Raw genomic sequence first — 23,314 nt, 5'->3', positions numbered from 1 at the left:
ACTCCAAACTCCATGCAGCACACGGAGTCTGGAAAGATGAAATCTCACAGCTCTCCTGAAGCTGGGATTTTGGGTGTGATTCAAGTTCCACCAATCAGAAAGACTTGGGCAAGACCTGGAGTGGGATCTGAGTCAGATGAGCAGGACACAGGGTGTTCACTATGTGGACAGAGACTTAGCAGAGACAAGATGCTCTGGTGATGGCAACTGTGGTGGTAGCTTTCCAACTGGGCAGGCAGCTTTCTGAAGTTAAGGCTCCTGTTCTAGTGGAAGGAGCAGGTTCCCTGGTGATCCAGTTCTGTGTGCAGAATTTGGAACTGCTCCTGGAAGCTCAGCCTTCCCAACAATTCTGCAAGCCATTTAACATCTTTCTGCCTAAGCCAAACAGAGTGTGATCCATTATACATGACAGAATCCTGGCGCAGACACTCTGCCTTCAAAGCCTAAGAATGGTAATAGTACTCTGGACTTCCGCCAAGATGGCTGAATAGGAACAGCTCCAGTCTGCAGCCCCCAGCAAGAGTGATCCAGAAGATGAGTGATCTCCACATTCCAACCGAGGTACCAGGTTCATCTCATTGGGACTGGTTAGACAGTGGGAGGAGCCCAAGGAGGGCAAACTGAAGCAGGGTGTGGTGTTGCCTCACCTGGGAAGCACAAGGGGCCAGAGAACTTCCTCTCCTAGTCAAGGGAAGCCATTAGGGACTTTTCCAAGCACTCCGGCACTCTGGTTCAGAAACTGCGCTTTTCTCATGTTCTCCACAACCTGCAGACCAGGAGATTCCTTCCGGTGCCTATAACACCAGTGCCCCAGTGTCCAGCACAAAACTGGGGGGCTGAACCTCTCATTCCCCTGAAAGAGAGGGGGCTGAAGCCAGGGAGCCAAGTGATCTAGCTCAGTAGGTCCCACTCCCACAAAACCCAACAAGCTAAGATCCACTGGCTTGAAATTCTCAAGGTAGTACAGCAGTCTGAGCTCAACCTGGGACATTTGCGTTTGGTGTGGGGAGGGGCATCCACCATTACTGAGGCTCAGGTAGGTAGTTCTAAACTCGCCCATGTAAATAAGAGTTGCTGGGAAGTTCACACAGCAACTGGGCGGAGCCCACAGTAGCCCAGCAAGGCCTCTGCAGGCAAACTGTGACTAGACTTAACTTCTTGCTGAGCAGTGCATCTCTGAAAAAAGGCAGCAGCCTGTCAGGGACTTATAAATAAAGCCCCACATTCCTGGGACAGAGCACCTGGGAAAGGCGCAGTGTGGGTCCCGCTTCAGCAGACTTAAACATCCCTGCCCAACAGCTCTGAAGGAACCAATGGAGCTCCCATCACATCACTTGAGCTCTGATAAGGGACAGACTACCTGCTCAAGTGGCTCCGTGACCCCCGTTTATCCTGACTGGGAGTGACTCATATAGCAGAGCTCTGGCTGACATCTGGCAGGTACCCTTCTGGGACAAAGCTACCAGAGAAAGGAACAGGAAGCAATCTTTGTCATTCTGCAGCCCCTGTGGGTGATTCCCAGGCAAGCAGGGTCTGGAATGGACCTCTAGCAGACCTGCAGCAGAGGGGCCTGTTAGAAGGAAAACTAAAAAACAGAAAGGATAGCTTCAAATCAACAGAAAGGAAGTCCACTCAGAGACCCCATTCAAATGTCACCAACTCCAAAGACCAAAGGTAGATAAATCCACGAAAATGGGAAGAAACCAGCACAAAAAGGCTGAAATTACCAAAAACTAGAATGTCTCTTCTCCTCCAAGGGATCAGAACTCCTCACCAGCAAGGGAACAAAACTAGATAGAGACTGAATTTGACGAACTGACAGAAGTAGGGTTCAGAAGGTGGGTAATAACAAAATCCTCCGAGCTAAAGGAGGATTCTAACCCAATGAAAGGAAACTAAGAACCTTGAAAAAAGGTTAGATAAAATGGTAACCAGAATAACCAGCGTAGAGAAGAACATAAACAACTTTATGGAGCTGAAAAACACAGCAAGAGAACTTCGTGAAGCATACACAAGTTTCAATAGCTGAATCAATCAAGCAGAAGAAAGGATATTAGAGAATGAAGATCAATTCAATGAAATAAAGTAAGAAGGCAAGATTAGAGAAAAAACAGTGAAAAGAAATAAACAAAGCCTGCAAGAATATGGAATTATGTGAAAAGACCAAATCTACGTTTGATCGGTGTACCCAAATGTGATGGGCAGAATGAAACCAAGTTGGAAAACACTCTTCAGGATATTATCCAGGAGAACTTCCCCAACCTAGCAAGGCAGGCCAACATTCAAATTCAGGAAATACAGAGAACACTGCAAAGATATTCCTCAAGAAGAGCAACCCCAAGACACATAATCATCAGATTCACCAGGGCTGAAATGAAGAAAAAAATGCTAAGGGCAGCCGGAGAGAAAGGTGGGGTTACCCACAAAGGGAAGCCCATCAGACTCACAGCAGATCTCTTGGCAGAAACCCTACAAGCCAGAAGAGAGTGGGGGCCAATATTCAACATCCTTAAACAAAAGAATTTTCAAACTAGAATTTCATATTCAGCCAATCTAAGCTTCGTAAGTGAAGGAGAAATAAAATTCCTTACAGACAAGCAACTGCTGAGAGATTTCATCACTACCAGGCCTGCCTTATAAGAGTTCCTGAAGGAAGCACTAAACATGAAAAGGAAAAACCAGTACCAGCCACTGCAAAAGCATTCCAAATTGTAAAGACCATCGACAGTCTGAAGAAACTGCATCAACTAATGGGCAAAACAACCAGATAACATCAAAATGGCAGGATCAAATTCACACATATTAACCTTAAATGTAAATGGGCTAAATGCCCCAATTTAAAGACACAGACTAGCAAATTGGATAAAGAGTCAATATCTATCAGTGTGCTGTATTTAGGAGACCCATCTCATAAGCAAAGACGCATACAGGCTCAAAGTAAAGGGATGGAGGAAGATGTACCAAGCAAATGGAGAGCCCAAAAAAGCAGGGGTGCAATCCTAGCCTCTGATAAAACAGACTTTAAACCAACAAAGATCAAAAGAGACAAGGAAGGGCATTATATAATGGTAAAAGGATCAATGCAACAAGAAGATCTAACTATCCCTAATATATATGCACCCAATACGGAGCACCCAGATACATAAAGAAAGTTCTTAATGACCTACAAAGAAACTTAGACTTCCACACAATATAAGTGGGAGACTTTAACACTCCACTAGGATATCCAGGACTTGAACTCAGATCTGGACCAAGTAGACCTGATAGACATCTACAAAACTCTCTACCCCAAACTCACACAATATACATTCTTCTCAGCACCACATCACACTTACTCTAAAATTGACCACATAATTGGAAGTAAATCACTACTCAGCAAATGCAAAAGAATAGAAATCATAACAAACTGTCTCTCAGACCACAGCACAATCAAATTAGAATGCAGGATTAAGAAACTTACTCAAGGGCCGGGTGCAGTGGCTCAAGCCTGTAATCCCAGCACTTTGGGAGGCCGAGGCGGGTGGATCACGAGGTCAAGAGATCGAGACCATCCTGGTCAACATGGTGAAACCCCGTCTCTACTAAAAATACAAAAAAAAAAAAAAAAAAAATTAGCTGGGCATGGTGGTGCGTGCCTGTAATCCCAGCTACTCAGGAGGCTGAGGCAGGAGAATTGCCTGAACCCAGGAGGTGGAGGTTTCGGTAAGCCAAGATCACGCCATTGCACTCACTCCAGCCTGGGTAACAGGAGCGAAACTCCATCTCCAAAAAAAAAAGAAAAAAGAAACTCACTCAAAACCGCTCAACTACATGGAAACTGAACAACCTGCTCCTGAATGACTACTGGATAAACAATGAAATTAAGGCAGATGTTCTTCAAAACCAATGAGAACGAATACACAACATACCAGAATCTCCGGAATACATTTAAAGCAATGTCTAGAGGGAAATTTATAGTACTGAATGCCCACATGAGAAGCGAGGAAAGATCTAAAATCGACATCCTAACATCATTATTAAAATAACTAGAGGAGCAAGATCAAGCAAACTCAAAAGTTAGCAGAAGACAAGAAATAACTAACATCAGAGCAGACCTGAAGATAGAGACACAAAAAAAAAATCTTTCAAAAAATCAATAAATCCAGGACCTGGTTTTTTGAAAAGATCAACAAAATAGATAGACCTCTAGCCAGATTAATAAAAAAGGAGAGTGAGAAGAATCAAATAGATGCAATAAAAAATGATAAAGGGGATATCACCACCGATTCCACAGAAATACAAACTACCATCAGAGATTGTTACAAATACCTCTATGCACATAAATAAGTAAATCTAGAAGAAAGGGAAAAATTCCTGGACACTTACACCCAAGACTAAACCAGGAAGAAATTGAATCCCTGAATAGACCAGTAACAAGGTCCAAAGTTGAGGCAGCAAGTAATAATAGCCTACCAACCAAAAAAAGTCCAGGACCGGAGGAGTTCACAGCCAAATTCTACCAGTGGTACAAAGAGGAGCTGATACCATTCCTGTTGAAACTATTCCAAACAACACAAAAAAAGGGAATCCTCCCTAACTCATTTTATGAGACAAATATCATCCTGATACCAAACCCTGGCAGAGACACAACTAAAAAAGAAAATCTCAGGTCAGTATTCATGATGAACATTGATGCGAAAATCTTCAATAAAATACGGGCAAACCGAATCCCACAGCACATCACAAAGCTTATCCATCATGATCAAGTTGGCTTCATCCCTGGGATGCAAAGCTGGTTCAGCATATGCAAATCTATAAACGTAATCCATCACATAAACAGAACTAAAGACAAAAACCACATGATTATCTCAACAGATGCAGAGAAGGCCTTTGAGAAAACTCAACAGCCCTTTATGATAAAAACTCAATAAACTAAGTATTGATAGAACATATCTCAAAATAATAAAAGCTATTTATGACAAACCCACAGCCCATATCATACTGAATGAGTAAAACTGGAAGCATTCCCTTTGAAAACTGGCACATGACAAGGATGCCCTCTCTCACCACTCCTATTCAACACAGTACTGGAAGCTCTGGCCAGGGCAATCGGGCAAGAAAAAGACATAAAGTGTATTCAATTAGGAAAAGGGGAAGTCAAATTGTCTCTATTTGCAGACAACATGATTGTATATTTAGAACACTCCATCGTCTCAGCCCAAAATCTCCTTAAGGTGGTTTAAAACAGTTAAACCACACTGCCTTACACTCTTCACTACATAATCTCTTTTTATAAAGGAAAAAAACATATGAGTAAACTGAAAATTTCATTGGAAGAAACTATCAGGCACTTCAGAAATTGTAGGAGGTTGGGTTTTTAAAGGTTTAAGTGGAACGCGTTTCCATATTTTCCCATAGAATAAAATCAGGTGTCGAAAATGCAGAGTGAATGAAAGGTTAGGTTTGAGCAGGAAATTATTTCCTTCGTCTGTGCTAGCCATTCTCACAAACGTCATCAACAAACAAAATGGGCCACCTTCTTTTTCTTTTCCTGAGACAGAGTCTCACTGTGTTGCCCAGGCTGGAGTGCGGTGGCGCAATCTTAGCTCACTGAAACCTCTGCCTCCCAGGTTGAAGCGATTCTCATACCTCAGCCTCCTGAGTAGTTGGGACTACAGACAAGCACCATCGCAACCAGCTAATCTTTCATATTTGTTTTTTAGTAGAGATGAGGTTTCACCATGTTGCCCAGGCTGGTCTCAACCTCCTGAGCTCAGATGATCTGCCTGCCTCGGCCTCCCAAAGTGCTAGGATTACAGGCATGCGCCACTGCGCCTGGCCACCTTCTTTTTTTGAGAGTTTCACTCTTGTTACCCAGGCTGGAGCGCAATGGCATGATCTTGGCTAACTGCAACCTCCGCTTCCTGGGTTCAAGCAATTCTCCTGCCTCAGCCTCCCGAGTAGCTGAGACTACAGGTGTGTGCCACCGTGCCCAACTAACTTTTGTATTTTTAGTAGAGACAGGGTTTCACCATATTGACCAGGATGGTCTCGATCTCTTGATCTCATGATCCACCACGCCTGGCTCTGGCCACCTTCTAACCAGTCCATTTAAATGACTTGGTACCCATGGCCTCCAAGGACAATCATTTTAAATAATTCATTTTACATTTCATTCTTTGACAATTTAATAAGAAAAAATGAAGCCTACATTCTGCTGAGGTATTCCTTTCAGTTATCCGAATTTCTCTGCAACTGAAAATATTAAATGATAAATTTTAAAAGTAAGGCCACAAGAATCAATTACCCCTGCCTTCAGGTATCCAAAGATAATATTCCAAACACCCAGTCTACTTGGCTGGAACAGTAAGAGTCAGTATGAGAAAATCCTGTATTATTTGAGTACATTAGGGAAATATCCACTGTGTTATATAACAGCAGTGTGTGTGTGTGTGTGTGTGTGTGTGTGTGTGTGTGTATGAGGGATTCACAAACAAAGCCTTAATTGAATAACCAAAGAAAACGGTTATTAAGAACGCTATTGGTTTAGAATGTACTTTAATCATGGGGTTGAAAATCCTTACACTAGCCTATTGGTGGGATCAATTAGTAACAGCCTCATCAATAAATGAAGTATTACATTTCCTCTATTCCAAGGAAGCATAAAAAAACTCTGTATTCTATAAAGAATATTAAGAAATCTTTAACTATACAGCCAGGTATGTCTTAGAAATAAAGGAAAAACTGCAAGGCACCAATACCAGAGAAACATTTTGCTCAAGGCTTGCTACTGCAGGCTGATGGTGTTAGGTTCTAACATCAACCTGTAAAATAACAATCACACGTGTCATCAAATAAGCCATGAAAATCACTTGAGGCACTCAAAAGTACATGCTTTTGTAAACACTACACACCATCTCTCCAGAAGTCTCACATACTCACTTTCTCTCCAGCATTTCATGGTTGGCTCTTTCTTTAGTTACATCGCAGATTAAAGAGCTGCTTTGTGTTTAGAGGCCATGCTTAAAACAACAAAAATGAAGCATGTGTTCTACCTGCTCCCAGCATATAAAACTATAATAATAATTGATAATTTCAGCAAAACAAATATGATGAATATGTGTATGACATAACTCCACTATATATGCCAAGTATAATACCATGTGCCTTAAAAACATTATCTAATTTAATTTTCAACAAAACTACATATTATTGTCCCTTATTTTAGAGGAAAATTTGACAAGGGCCACATAGTTCATGAATGGTACATCTGGAATGCTAATCCCGCTCTGACCATGCCTTTCTCAAATTTTCTATAATGCATGAATGTTCTTTGAGAGGTATACAAGGTTCTAAAAATAATACTGATGGTATTTCTTCTTAAAATTTAAGTAAATGTTAAAAATACTGCCAATATTTATTTCAGTGTTCCTATCTTCATACCATAATCTGCTCTTACAGGGTGGTCACTCATACCTGAGAACGACAGTTGCAGGTCAGATCGCCCAACGCTGTCAAACACAGCAGGCTGATACACACTCCATAAGCAGGCAGTGTCTCCATGGAGCACAGCAAGGTGCATGGCCCTCCTCACTGAATTGACGTCAGTCTGCCTGCTATGCCTTACCTTGTCATTTAAGCACATATAATTTATGTCTGTAATTACTTCCCTTTACAACTTTTATTTAACTTTTCTAATTTGCTGCCTTCCTTGTTACATTAGAGAACAGTCTTCAAATGTCAGTGATGGTCTACAGCATTTACTTCCTCAAAACATCACTTTGTGACATTGTTTATTCTGATCCAGGAACAGAGGAGATTAGATTACAGGTGAGCTCCTGTACATGATGATTTTTAAAGTATTCATAGGTTAATTCCATTTGAGTAGTGTTGCATGGCACCACTGCTACCTTCACAATCGGCATATTAATATTTGTGAAGAGGGCAGTCGTGTCAACCACATGCACACGCCAGTCTGGTTCTTTCTTGAACATCTGAATGAAGCTCAATCCCAGGCCTTTCGGTTGATCTCCCATGACTCCCTTCAGCCCATCTAGTTTTGGACTATTCACCCAGCCACCTGAAGTTGTTTACTTTTATGTCCTGCCTCTGTGCCTTTGCGCATTCTATGCCCTTGCCTAGAATGTAATTTTCTCTAAACACTTATTTTGCACAAAACAAATGTAACAGAAATTTTTCACTCTATTTGGAGACAGAAATTATAAAGTACTTTGTCTCTCAGGTGTCAAACAATAATCTTCTCAATTTCACTTTCAAATTTCAATATAAGCACATATGACAATAAAAACAAACAGGATAAGAAGGTAATTTGAACACCAGCATCTTAATCTACAAATTCCAACAATAAAAATCAGGACTATATGAATAAGGACTACTACTATAGCACTGCTCATAAAGAAAAAAAATATAACCTTGTTGTGCATTAGTTAAGACAATATTTTAATATTCCAGGACATGTCCCTCTTGTGGAAGGTCATGAAGTTCTTAAAATAAGCTAAATTTGTAGGTATGGACCTGGAAGGATGCCTAAAATATGTAAAATGAAAAGTAGGGGGAGATCCAAGGTGGCCAAATAGGAACAGCTCTGGAGTGCAGTTCCCAGTGAGAACACAGAGGGTGAGTGATCATCGCATTTCCAAACGAGTTTTTACTGCCCACAGACCAGGAGATTCCTGGGCTGAAAAGCACCATGAGTTTCCACCATGCCTGTTTCAGCTGGTGCTGCAGGTCTCTGCACAAAAATGGACACAAATCTAGGGGGCCATTTCAACTGGCACCTGGAACACTTGGGATACACTGCTGCCCATTGAACTGAAAAAAAAAAAAAAAAAAAAAAAAAAAAAAGTGGGGGATGCTGAAACAGAGAGCCAGGTGATCTGGCTAAGTGGGTCCCACCACCAACAAAGACCAGCAATCAGAAACACCCTGGGTTGAGTTTCTCAGCAAGCCCAGCTGGACTCAGGATATTCCAGTTGGTGGGGGAAGGGCGTCAGTCACTACCGAGGCAGACCACCATTACCGAGGCAGACCACCATTACCCAGGCAGTTCTAACTGTGCCTCTGTAAACAAAACCGCAAGGAAGTTAACACAGCAGCTGGGCAGAGCCCACGTCAGCTCAGCAACACCTCTGCTGGCAGACCATGAATAGACTACATCGTTGCTGGGCGGGGCATCTCTGAAAAAAAGCAGCAGCATGTCAGGGACTTATAAATAAAGCTCCATCTTCCCAGGACAGAGCACCTGGGGAAAAAGGTGATTATAAGTTCCACTGCAGCAGACTTAAACGTCCCTGCCCAGCAGCTCTGAACGGAACAATGGAGCTCCCAACTCAGCACCTGAGCTTCTATAACGGACAGACTGTCTCCTCAAGCAGCTCCCTGACCCCTGTATATCTAAAGAGATACCTCAAAAGGGAGAGTTCAGGCTGACATCCGGCGGGTATCCTTTGGGGACAAAGATAACAAAAGAAGAAACCAATAGCATCCCTTACTGTTCTGCAGCTGCTGCAGGTGATCCCCAGGCAAGCAGGGTCTGGAGTGAACCTCCAGCAGTCCTACAGCAGAGGTGCCTGGCTGTTAGAAGGAAAGCTAAAAAACAGAAAGAAATAACTTCAACATCAACAAAAAAGATGTCCACTCAGAAACCCCATCCAAAAGTCACCAACTACAAAGACTACAGGTAGATAAACCCACAAAGATGGGAAGAAACCAGCACAAAATGGATGAAAACACCCAAAACCAGAACATCTCTCCTCCTCCAAGGGATCACAACTCTTCACCAGCAAGGGAACAAAGCAGGATGGAGAATTAGTCTGATGAATTGACAGAAACAGGCTTCAGAAGGTGGGTAATGACAAACTTCTCTGAGCTAAAAGAACATGTTCTAACACAATGCAAAGAAACTAAGAACCTTGAAAAAAGGTTAGACGAAATGCTAACAAGAATAAACAGCTTAGAGAAGAATATAAATGACCTGATGGAGCTGAAAAACACAACATGAGAACTTTGTGAAGCATATACAAGTTTCAATAGCCAAATCAACCAAGCAGAAGAAAGGACATCAGAGACTGAAGATCAATTCAATGAAATAAAATGAGAAGGCAAGATTAGAGCAAAAAGAGTGAAAAGAAATAAACAAAGCCTCCAAGAAACATAGGATTATGTCAAAAGACCTAATCTATGTTTGATAGGTGTACCTGAATGTGATGGAGAGCGCGAATCCAAGCTGGAAAACACTCTTCAGGGTATTATACAGGAGAACTTCCCCAACCTAGCAAGGCAGGCCAACATTCAAGTCCAGGAAATACAGAGAACACCACAAAGATATTCCTCAAGAAGAGCAACCCCAAGGCACATAATTGTCAGATTCACCAGGGTTGAAATGAAGGAAAAAATGCTAAGGACAGCCGAAGAGAAAGATTGGGTTACTCACAAAGGGAAGCCCATCAGACTCACAGCAGATCTCTCGGCAGAAACCCTACACACCAGAAGGGAGTGGGGCCCAATACTCAACATCCTTAAGAAAATAACTTTCAACCTAGAATTTTTTTTTTTTTAAGCCAATTGGAAGACAGAGTTTATTACTCAAATCAGCCTCCCTGAGAACTCAGAGGCTGGAATTTTTATGGATAAGTTGGCAAGCAGGGGGCTAGAGAATGGGTGATGCTGACTGGGGATGAAATTACAGGGGTGACGAAAATGGTCCTCATGTGCTAAGTCAACCTCTGGGTGGGATCCACAGGACGTGTTGAGTCATGAATCACAGTCCAGGTGGAGTCAGGTGGTCACCAGAATGCAGAAGTCTATCCTTATGGCTCCACATATCTCACTGGGGCTAGAATTTCATATCCAGCCAAACTAAGCTTTATAAGCAAAGGAAAAATAAAATCCTTTACAAACAAGCAATTGCTAAGAGATTTTGTCATTACCAGGCCTGCCTTACAAGAGCTCCTGAAATAAGCACTAAACATAGAAAGGAACAACCAGTACCAGCCACTCCAAAAACATATCAAATAGTAAAGACCATCAACACAATGAAGAAACTGCATCAACTAACGGTCAAAACAACCAGTTAGCATCAAAATGGTAGAATCAAATTCACACCTAACAATATTAACCTTAAATGTAAATCGGCTAAATGCCCCAATCAAAAGACACAGATTGGCAAATTGCATAAAAAGTCAAAACCCATCAGTGTGTTGTATTCAGGAAACCCCTTTATGTGCAAGGACACGCATAGGCTCAAAATAAAGGGATGGAAGAAGATTTACCAAGCAAATGGAGAGCAAAAAAAGAGCAGGAGTTGCAATCCTAGTCTCTTATAAAAATCGGCTTTAAACCAGCAAAGATCAAAAGAGACAAAGAACGGCACTACATAATGGTAAAAGGATCAGTGCAACAAGAAGAGCTAATTATCCTAATATATACACACCCAATTCAGGAGCACCCAGACACATAAAGCAAGTTCCTAACAACCTACAAAGAGACTTACACTCCCACACAGTAATACTGGGATACTTTAACACTCCACTGTCAATATTAGAGAGATCAATGAGACAGAAAATTAACAAGGACATCTAAGACTTGAACTCAGATCTAAACCAAGCAAACCTAATAGACATCTATAGAACTGTCCACCCCAAATTTACACAATATACATTCTTCTCAGCACCACATCACACCTACTCTAAAATTGACCACACAATGGGAAGTAAATCACTCCTCAGCAAATGCAAAAGAATGGAAATCATAACAAACAGTCTCTCAGACCACAGTGCAATTAAATTAGAACTCAGGATTCAGAAACTAACTCAGAATCACACAACTTCATGGAAACCGAACAACTGGCTCTTGAATGTTGACTGGTTAAACAATGAAATGAAGACAGAAATAAAGATGTTCTTCAAAACCAATGACAACAAATACACAACACACCAGAATCTCTGGGACACATTTAAAGCAGTGTCTAGAGGGAAATTTATAGCACTAAATGCCCACATAAGAAGTTAGGAAAGATCTAAAATCGACACCCTATCATCAAAATTAAAAGAGCTAGAGGAGCAAAATCAAAACAACTCACAAGGTAGCAGAAGACAAGAAATAACTAAGATCAGAGCAGAACTGAAGGAGACGGACAAACAAAAAACCCTTCAAAAAATATCAATAAATCCAGGAGCTGGTTTTTTGGAAAGATGAATACAATAGACCACTAGCCAGATTAAAGAGAAAAGAGAGAAGACTCAAATAGATGCAATAAAGAAACAATAAAGGGGATTATTACCACCAATTCCACAGAAATACAAACTACAGTCAGAGATTACTATAAACAACTCTATACACATAAACCAGTAAACCTGGAAGAAATGGATAAATTCCTGGACAGTTGCACCCTCCCAAGCCTAAACCAGGAAGAAGGTGAAACCTTGAACAGACCAATATCAAGGGCTGAAGTTGAGGCAGCAATTAATAGACTACCAACCAAAAAGCCCAGGTCCAGATGAGTTTACAGCTGAATTCTACCAGACATACAAAGAGGAGCTGGTATCACTTCTTCTGAAATTATTCCAAACAATCCAAAAAGAGGGAATCCTTCCCAAATCATTTTATGAGACCAACATCATCCTGACACCAAAACCCGGGAGAGACTCAACAAGAAAAGAAAACTTCAGGCCAATATCCTTGATGAACATAGATGCAAAAATTTTCAATAAAATACTGGCAAACCGATTGCAACAACACATCAAAAAGCTTATCCATCACGATCAAGTAGGCTTCATCCCAGAGATGCAAGGCTGGTTCAACATATGCAAGTCTATAAACATAATTCACCACATAAACAGAACCAAAGACAAAAACCACATGATCATCTCAATAGATGCAGAGAAGGCCTTCAACAAAATTCAACAGCGCTTTATGCTAAAAACTCTGAATAAACTAGGTATCGACAGAACGTATCTCAAAATAATAAAAGCTATTTACAACAAACCCACAGCCAGTATCACACGGAATGGGCAAAAACTGAAAGCATTCCCTTTGAAATCTGGCACTAGACAAGAATGCCTTCTCTCACCACTCCTATTTAATAGAGTATTGGAAGTTCTAGCCAGAGCAATCAGGTCAGAAAAAGAAATAAAGGGTATTCAATTAGGAAAGGAGGAAGTCAAATTGTCTCTATTTGCAGATGACATGATTGTATATTTAAAAGACCCCATCGTCTCAGCCCAAAATCTCCTGAAACTGATAAGCAACTTCAGCAAAGTCTCAGGATACAAAATCAATGTGCAGAAATCACAGACATTCCCATACACCAATAACAGACTTAAAGAGAGCCGAATCAAGAACGAACTCCCATTCACAACTGCTACAAAGAGAATAAAATCGCTAGGAATACAACTAACAAAGGATGTAAAGGACCTCCTCAAGGAGAACTACAAACCACTGCTCAAGGAAATAAGAAAAAACACAGATGGAAAAACATTCCATGCTCATGGTTAGGAAGAATAAATATTGTGAAAATGTCCACACTGTCCAAAGTAATTTACAGATTCAATGCTATCCCCATCAAACTACCTATGACCCTCTTCACAGAACTGGAAAAAAACACCTTAAATTTCATATGGAACCAAAAGAGAGCCCGCATAGCCAAGACAATCCTAAGCAAAAACAACAAAGCTGGACGCATCACACTACCTGACTTCAAACTACACTACAAGGCTACAGTAATTAAAACAGCATGGTACTGGTACCAAAACAGAGATATAGACCAATGGAACAGAACAGGGGCCTTGGAAGTAACGCCACACATCTACGACCATCTGATCTCTGACAAACCTGATGAAAATAAGCAATGGGGAAAGGATTTCCTGTTTAATAAATGATGTTGGGATAACTGGCTAGCCATGTGCAGAGAACAGAAACTGGACCCCTTCCTGACACCTTACACTAAAATTAACTCCACATGGATTAAAGAATTAAATGTAAGACCTAACACCATAAAAAACCCTAGAATAAAACCTATGCAAAGCCATTCAGGACATAGGCACAGGCAAGGACGTCATGACTAATACACCAAAAGCAAATGCAACAAAAGCCAAAACAGACAAGTGGGATCTAATTAAACTTAAGAGCTTCTGTACAGCAAAAGGAACAATCATTAGAGTAAACTGCCAACCAACAGAATGGGATAAAATTTTTGCAATCTACCCATCTGACAAAGGGCTAATATCCAGAATCTACAAAGAACTAAAACAGATTTACAAGAAACAAACAAACAAACCCATTCAAAAGTGGGTGAAGAACATGAACAGATACATACTTTTCAAAAGAAGACATTTATGAGGTCATCAAACATATGAAAAAATGTTCATCATGACTGGTCATTAAAGAAGTGCAAATCAAAACCACAATGAGATGCTATCTCATGCCAGTTAGAATGGCGATCATTAAAAAATCTGGAGACAGATGCTGGAGAGGATGTGGAGAAATAGGAAGACTTTTACACTGCTAGTGGGAGTGTAAATTAGTTCAACCATTGTGGAAGACAGTGTGGCGATTCCTCAAGGACCTAGAAATAAAAATTCCATTTGACCCAGCAATCCCATTACTGGGTATATATCCAAAGGATTATAAATCATTCTGTTATAAAGACACATGCACACGTATGTTCACTGCGGCACTGTTTACAATAGCAAAGACATGGAACCAACCCAAATGCCCCCATTGATGACAGACTGGACAAGGAAAATGTGACACCTATACACCATGAATACTATGCACCCAAAAAAAACGATGAGTGCTGTAATCCCAGCACTTTGGGAGGCCGAGGCGGGCAGATCATGAGGTAAAGAGATCGAGACTATCCTGTCCAACACGGTGAAATCCCATCTCTACTAAAAAAGATACAAAAATTAGCCGGGTGCGCTGGCACGCGCCTGTGGTCCCAGCTACTTGGGAAGCTGAGGCAGAAGAAATGCTTGAACCCATGAGGCGGAGGTTGCAGTGAGCCAAGATTGCGCCACTGCACTACAGCCTGGCAACAGAGCAAGACTCTGTCTTGGGGGGAAAAAAAAAAAAAAAAAAAAAAAAAAAGATGAGTTCATGTCCTTTGCAGGAAAATGGAAAAATATAGGGACATGAATGAATCTGGAATCTGGAAGCAAACTGACACAAGAATAGAAAAACAAACACTGCATGTATTCACTAATAGGCGAGTGTTGAACAATGAGAACACATGGACACAGGGAGGGGAGCATCACACACTGGGGGTCTGTTGAGGGGGAGTAGGAGTAGGGGAGGGGCAGTGGGGGACAGGGAGGTTGGGGAGGGATAACATGGGGAGAAATGCCAGACATAGGTGACAGGGGGATAGAGGCAGCAAACCACATTGCCGTGTATGTACCTATGCAACGATCCCGCATCATCTGCATATGTACCCCAGAACCTAAAGTACAATAAAAAATAAAAAATAAAGGTGCAGAGTACTGAAGAGAATATAATCCAAATTTATTAAAAATATAAAAATGAACCCTATACATATTTATGAGTAAAGAAAAATGTACACACCATTAACACTGATTTCCTCACAGGTGGTAATGAGGGAAAAGATTAATATTTTTCTTCACACATCTCCAGTTTGTTATTAGTATACCTAAATATTACTTCATAATTTAAAAATCCAATACATTACATCACCAATCTATTCATATTTAAATGTCAACAAAACACATCTAGACTTTAAGTCCAGACTATATTTTCTGAGACCCTAGAGTTTGAAAAATTTATGCAAAATTAGCATTTTTACTCCATGCCTCTTGTTCTAATAATGAAATTATTCATATTCCATGTCAACCGCCTGTTTACAAGGCTTACAGTCCAGCTTTTTTCTACCTCAAATTCTAGTTACTTGATGTGGCTCTGAAGTTCTGAAATTGCATTCAGAAAAAAATGTAGAATAAAATGACATAAAGGCCCTGCAGAAACGTAGCTGGTGGATTAAAACTAAGCAGCAGACGCTTCTATATGATAACGTTTATTTTGCACTTCATAAATGCTTACAGATAAAAATACTCAACAGTACCTAACAACAGGTCAAAATGTGGGGTGCAAATACAGCGGCGCCTTTTAAGTTGAGGTTGCAGTTTTCTTGTTTATATTTGAAAACATCCAGCAACTGAATTTTAAATAATCCTAAGAATTCTGAATCTGAGGTAAAGAGCTCCCGAGATAGGAATTTCGGTCCTACTCACAAGTATCTAAGTTATTTTTAGAGACCTCAATGTCTCTTCTTTCTCATGCCAAGCTAATTTTTCTGGTGATTCTATGCTGTCCAGTTCGACACCACAAAATATCTTCCTGAGTTTAAAGAGCATTCCTATTCCTAATTTTCCTTTTACTAGACAGTAATTCTTGTCTTGTCTCATTCTTTGGATAACGTAGCTAACAGCTCCATGCTTTGTACACTGTAAACCAGTTCCTCACATGAGAATTGCAGGTTTCTGCCTGAAAGAGGTTGCTGAATTGGATTTGGATCTTCACAAACACACACATTTCCAGCAGTTTAAAATCGTATTTTGAATTGTGGATCACTGAGTTGAACACTAAGTTTCCAGGGCGAGTTTCATCCATGAAGCTTTCGGTATAGTTGTCATTCAATCGTTTTCCATTAGATTTCTACTGCATTGTCACCGTGCTTACCTATCTGGCTTAACAACATCCTTTATGATCAATCAAACAACTACTTATGTTTGGCCCAGCAAGATTTTGGAAATCAACTCAATGCTTGGAGGCACCTTGTTTCAAATGAGGTAATGAAGTCAGACTCCGAGTGATGAGGCTCAATCAAGACACCACAGATGGGGCCGGGCACAGGGGCTCATGCCTGTAATCCCAGCACTTTGGGAGGCCAAGGTGGTTGGATCACTTGAGATAAGGAGTTCGAGCCCAGTCTTACCAATATGGTGAAATCGCATCTCTACTAAAAATACAAAATTAGCCAGGTACAGTAGCAGGTGCCTGTAATCCCAATTACTTGGGAGGCCGAGGCAGGCAAATTGCTTGAATCCAATCCGGGAGATGAGAGTTGCAGTGAGCTGAGATCGCACCAGTGCACTCCAGCCTTGGGCAAAGAGAGCAAAACTCCGTCTTGTGTCTTGTCGAACTTTCTGACTTCTTTGGAATACAGCATCACACAGACAGCTTCCTATTCTGCCTTGAGCTATGTGAATTCCAAGATCATCAGATACCACAGTCAAAAGGAAGCAGGGAAATGAATGCCAAAAAGCAGAACTCGGGCCCTAGGGGCCGGGCGTGGTGGCTCATGCCTGTAATCCCAGCACTTTGGGAGGCCAAGGTGGGCGGATCACCTGAGGTCAGGAGTTCGAGACCAGCCTGACCAACATGGTGAAACTCCATCTCTACTAACAATACAAAAATTAGCTGGGCAGGGTGGCAGACGCCTGTAATTCCAGCTACTTGGGGGGCTGAGGCAAGAGAATCACTTGAACCCAGGAAGCAGAGGTTGCAGTAAGCCGAGATCACGCCATTGCACTCCAGCCTGGGCAACAAGAGCGAAACTCCATCTCAAAACAACAACAACAATAAAAGAACTTGGGCCTGTGCTGCACCCAGCTCTGCCACTGGGCCCTCTCAGCACTCTAGCTGCAAATCACTTTTTCATGAGACTTGTACTTTTTTTCAATACAACTTCATTTTATTCTCCAAATAAAAGACGGCTGAATCTTCTGAGAAAAAGTAAAAAGAGGGAAACATCATCTTTGATCATACAATGAGCTGATCCCAAAATGTGGACAAAAAGCAGGGACTTGATGGCAATGACTGAGAAACAGTGAATGTCACAAGGAGACAACTGGGCTCTTTATAAAGAGGCAATTTCTCCTCTACATATTCCCCCTTTCATCTAGAGATGGCTGTGGCTCCCAATCATGGCAAGAGCTGGGCTGTCTTTCTTCCACCAAATGCTCTGCTAGCTGACAGAGCCCAGGGAGCTGTGAAAATAGAAACGGGAGGGAGAGGCTGTAAAGGAGTTACCTAAGGCAACACAGTCTTAGTTTACAAATGCAGAATTTCCAGCTTATGCTGTCCCACAGGGCAAAGCTAATGTGCAGGATAAGGCCAACGAGTTTTAATTACTACTGTTCCAATTTTTTGGAAGCCAAAGATTTTCAGACATTAAAAAAAAAAAAAAAGAAAAAAGAAAGACTGCAAATGCCTGTACTAGGCTCCTTCTGCCAGAACTTCTCCAACAAAAGAACTATGTGGTGAAGAAAGAGATGTCCACAATGAACACCACCGGCCCCTCCGGAATTTAGAGAGAGGCTTACGCTTCTCTCTATTGTCAAGGCCAAAAAACCTTCTTGCTTTTATAATTGCAACCTAAAAATCCTAAAAGCCTAAAGGAAGTTTATGTCCACACTGTTGAAATCTATTAAAACTGGGAGGTAGACACACCTCTTTAGAATTACAGACTGTGTATCTAATGTCATAAATGTACATTTAAACTATGAAAAAAAGTACTATGTGAGTGAACAGATAATGCTGCCTGGAGTAAAAGCATAAGAGACGACCAGGTTCTGCATCAAGGGACAAATTAAGTGCTGAGGAACCTTGTCCATCGTGGGTCATGGGTGCTAAGGTGAGCTCTGTTCAGAAACTGCTTAATCCTCAGAAGAGGTCAGACATGGTGGCTTATGCCTGTAATCCCAGCACTTTGGGAGGCTGAGGCAGGTGGACCACCTGAGGTCAGAAGTTCGAGACCATCCTGGCCAAATAGTAAAACCCCGTCTCTACTAAAAATATAAAAATTAGCTGGGCAGGGTGGCGGGCACCTGTAATCCCAGCTACTCTTACGGCTGAGGCAGGAGAATCACTTGAACCCAGGAGGCAGAGACTGCAGTGAGCCAACATCACTGTCACTGCACTCCAGCCTGGATGACAAGAGTGAAATTCTGTCTGGGGAAAAAAAAAAAAAGTCCTCAGGAGAATGACCTCCTCCACCTGGGAAACAGGCTTGGTATCAGAGCATCTGTGGCTGGAAAAGGGACCTTAAAGAATCTATACCTCCAACTTCCACCCTTCCCCTTTCCATGGTAGCTGGAGAACACATGCTGAGCAGCTGTGACCCATTAGAGCCATCAGAGCAACAGAGAGGGTGGCACAGGCACACACAGTGACGCTCAGGCTGACACAGATGTGCACACACGGAGTTAAGCCAATTCCAGTGGAGTCTGCAGTGCTACGCTGCCACGCTGCTCACCTCCAAGAGGCGACAATGCAAGAACTGGTGGTGCAGGCAAAACACATTCGAATCACAGACATTCTGTTTAGAAACTAATAGCATTAATTAGGCACAGATGTTAAGTGTGTTGAACGATCGCTTTTAAAGATGTTTTCCATGGATGTTTATTGGTGTTATATGATAAACTCAGTAAGAATTAGATAAGTCACCCTAAAAGTAATGGCATTTGCTGATTCAGAATGAGAGAAACAAATGCCACAAACACAGAGGTCTTTCCCTGCTGCTGCTTGAGAAGCCTGTGCCATGTGCTGCTCATGAACAGTGTCTTTCATAAGAAAGCTTCTTTATGGCCCAGCGTATCATTACATTGAGCTGCTTGTGTTTTTCCCTGATTTTGCCATTCCACAGGACTCAACTTTTCAGGAAAAAGATCTGATGTGTTCATTTCAATGAGAGTTTTCATTTCAAAGCCTTTTTCTTAATTGAGAGTTTTCAAAACTGGGAGGAGCCAGAGCTGAAAATGTTACTATCTTTTCATCTGTTAATTTATATGTATCCAGTGAAACGCATCACTTTTAGGTTCCTAAAAACACAATGGCTTGTTCACATTTCTGGAAGAGAAAGATCAGGTCCACAAGCCACAACTAAGATACGGAGATGCCACTGTGCCAAAGAGATTCAAAGTACTGCACCAGAGCAATGCTAAGGCTGGTACTTTCTCATTCTCCCATCAGGGAAAGGTCAGCCAACCAGCCAGTCCAGAGAACAGCAGAGCTTAAAGGGATCTCGAAAACAACCCGCTCTTCCCACCTCTTTTAACAGAGGTAGGAGGCAAGGCTGAGAATGAGATATTACTGCAAATGTGAGGCTGGGAATGAGATATTGCTGCTTGACTGCAAAGATGAGACTACTGCCTTCCTTTCCCACGTACCTTAACATCAGATATTCTGACTCTGAAATAAAAGTATCTGTGAAAGTGTAACAGGACTGAAGATCATGGATGAGTCAGATAATATCCCACTGTTTAGTTACTGAGTTCCAGCAATGAATGCTGACTTGCACTTCTGCCTGGGCACTTCATCTGCTGCTTATCAGCCTGGCTGCAACCAACCCCATGAGTGCCCATGAACGCAAACAGAGCTTAAGAACCGGGGAATCCCATGTTGGGATCCAGGTATTTTTCGGGTGATCTTACCTTCTCTCAGTTGTTCTTGAGGACCTCGCCAGAGAATGCTCTGTAAGTTCTTTGGCTGTAGCTGAACCAAGAATGACTTTTGAGTTCTCATTAGATGACTATCGAAGTCAAATTGAGTTTCAATCAAGAACTCATTCAGCCAAGATGGAAACACTAGGTGGCTTCTGGAGCTTTGAGGGTGTGAGTTGGTTTCAAGTCTTGCTCATTGGGTAGGTGCTGGAAGTGGCTGAACCATCAGCGACTAACTGCCAAATAGTCAACTCTTTAGAGGGGGCAGCTTGCCAGAGAAGTGCAAAATCAGACAAGAAACCATCACTAGCATTTGTCCGACGTCCTGCCAAATGTGTTGACAGGCAGAAACATTCTGATGCCTGATTTCAGTACCCTGAAATGTTCTCATTGGTGTCCATTCTAAAATTTTAAAATGTCTTTTGATAAGGGATTAAATTGTTGGATTGGAAGGTAGGTTTGCAAATCACTGAAAAAATAAAAAAAGAAACATTCTGTGTGTGTGTGTGTGTGTGTGTGTGTGTGTGTGTTTTAAGTGACGTTAAGATTGAAGACGCAGGATGCAGCACAGGGAGTCCTAAACTGCCAAGACACATGCAGAGATTTCCTAGAATACCAGGGTTCATGATACATGGTCTGGCCTGTTTCTCAGAATAAATGTAAGAAACATGACATCTCATACAAGAGCCCATTCAGGGCCACCACAGAAACTCAGGATCTGTCTTTTACCATTTATCATTAAAATAATGTCCATGTGAAGCAACACAAGTTCTGACTCGATTTTCTTCCAATGACAGACAATAGGGAAGCAAGACAGAGGCAAACAAACAAAAGCAGACACCAAGGCCACCCAGAACGGCCTCACTACTGCTTCAAGAGGGAACACTGCAAAATCTAGTTTCCTGTTTAAGAGGCTGAGGCAGAACAATCTCCTGAGCTCAGTATTTCAAGTCCAGCTTGGGCAATATACTGAGACCCCATCTCTAAAAATAAGTAACTAAATAAAATGACGATATTGAGTCTGATTTTCCAAGAGTGAATTGTGGAGCTAGCTACATCTGGTCTTTATCATTCCCCAAAGGCCATTTTATGTAAAAGTCATAAACAAAGAAATAAGGAATTACTTGGAGCAGAATTAACAGGAGAATCACAATTGAATTCTGAAAAATCTCCTCTTTCCAATGTCATAAAATTCATGATAACAGAACATCTGATCAAAAGGCTCAGGAGCTATCTACTGATATTTGAAACATGTAAAAATTAGGGACAACTGATCACTATTCAAAACCCAGGAAATCTGATCTAAAAAGACTATGTTCCATATTTGAGAGACACCTGAAAATTCAAAATCATTTCCTAATATCCAAGAATTTCAAGTTAAGGACAATGATTCCTGATTGGGTAAATATAATATCATATTAAAGCATAAAATACTACTTGTAAATGAGTGATTCCAGCTTCTCCCACTGCATGGGAATGACCTGTACAAGGTAGTAGATTCATATTTATTAGTGTGCACTCCCCTGCATTAATAAATACCAAGATTCAAGGGGCACCCTAGACAGGACTTCCATTCTTTAAGCCTAGCAGGATACGTGGCTAGAACTTGCCCTTCATATGTAAGTGAGGAGCTTAGCAGCCCTTTAAGCTGGAACATGGCAGGGGCTGGGTACTGGACAGAATGTTCCTAGTGGTATGGTGGTGGTAGTAACGCAGGGTTATCTCAGAAAGGAAACAGCAGAGCCTGGCACAGACATGAAGAGTCCCATCCTCACCAGGGAGCCCCACACATAGTGATTAAGTGAGAAGCAAGCACAGCCCGGGTGCCCACCAGACTCACGGAGGGGCGGCTCTGTTGGCGACCACCCTGCCGTGGCCCTGCACATCCCCCAGCTCCTTCTGCAGCCGGGCGTTCTTCTCTTCCTCCTCCAGCAGTTTCCTCTTCACGGTGCGCAGCTCCTGCTGGGCCTCACACTTGATGTCATTGGCCACCACCACCGCGGTCTGCAAATCCGCCTGGAACCGTCTCCATTCCTCCGTCTCCTCCTGAAAATGCCAGAGCCCACCTGTGTCAGATGTCTGCCAGGGCTGGTGCCTGAGCAGGGACCCCAGAGTCCCCATGTTGGTCACCGAGAAAGAATGCCAGCAATGCTTGGTGAGGACCTGCTTTCACGGTGTCTCACTGCTAGAAAAAGGCACTGGTGGGAATTACACCTTCAGGTTCTCCATCCTGACACCAAATGACTGCTTTGAATTTACTTCCTGCCATCAAGAATTTACAGTTCCAGGGCCCACCATGCTGGGGAAATGTTCCAAGAGAAAGCAGTATAGAGAGAGTGACCCAGATCTCAGAGGGGGTAATTTATAGGAAGATGGTGGTGAAGGCTCCTGCCCACATCTCACCTTCATTTGTTTGGTCAAAGTCTTTAGCTGCCTCTCCAAGTCTGACTTCTGTTCCTCCAGCTTGATCACATTACCTAGAAATAAATAATTCAGACAGGGCTTGGAAAAGCTGTGAGACTCTTAAGAGAAGATAAGCTAGGTAGCAAAAGGGCAGCTCCAGATGCTACAACAGGCATTCAAATCCATCCATTCTACTCTAAAACCAACTTTTAGCAATTTCAATTTACCCTGCAAACCAGGGAATGGACACAAGAGGTTCCTCGAGATAGTGAACAGGATGCTCTGGAAAATGCATGGTGTGTATTGAAGTTAAAGCCTCAGCAGACAGAATGCACAACCAAATAACAGCACTACAGGAAGACGCCCCCGTGGTCATGCACACTTGCACCCGGAGCCCAGCCTCCCTGGCACTCACACACAATCATCCTGAGTGTCCTTTATTGCTGTGAGAGAGA

The 23,314-nt window shown here is 42.0% G+C and overlaps 1 protein-coding gene across 14 annotated transcripts in view; it reads right to left on the bottom strand.

Annotated features, from left to right (window-relative positions):
- Positions 1 to 23,314, bottom strand: part of SPECC1 (sperm antigen with calponin homology and coiled-coil domains 1) — a 326,271-nt gene that overhangs the window by 85,719 nt on the left and 217,238 nt on the right. For 9 of the 14 annotated variants that reach the window (XM_039476154.2, XM_074388311.1, XM_074388314.1 and 6 more), the window contains 2 exons: positions 22,860 to 22,933; positions 22,297 to 22,502 (listed from right to left, as the gene is read on the bottom strand). In XM_039476154.2, the coding sequence (XP_039332088.1) occupies positions 22,297 to 22,502; positions 22,860 to 22,933 (280 nt within the window). Of the gene's footprint in view, positions 1 to 15,477; positions 18,003 to 22,287; positions 22,503 to 22,859; positions 22,934 to 23,314 lie in introns of those variants that run through there. The other 5 variants (XM_074388316.1, XM_010339946.3, XM_074388317.1 and 2 more) reach the window with 3 other exon arrangements.

Source organism: Saimiri boliviensis, chromosome 17 (assembly GCF_048565385.1).
Source record: "Saimiri boliviensis isolate mSaiBol1 chromosome 17, mSaiBol1.pri, whole genome shotgun sequence".
Taxonomy (NCBI): domain Eukaryota; kingdom Metazoa; phylum Chordata; class Mammalia; order Primates; family Cebidae; genus Saimiri; species Saimiri boliviensis.
The sequence above is the reverse complement of the archived record's forward strand: the minus strand, read 5'-3'. Positions and strand labels throughout refer to the sequence as shown.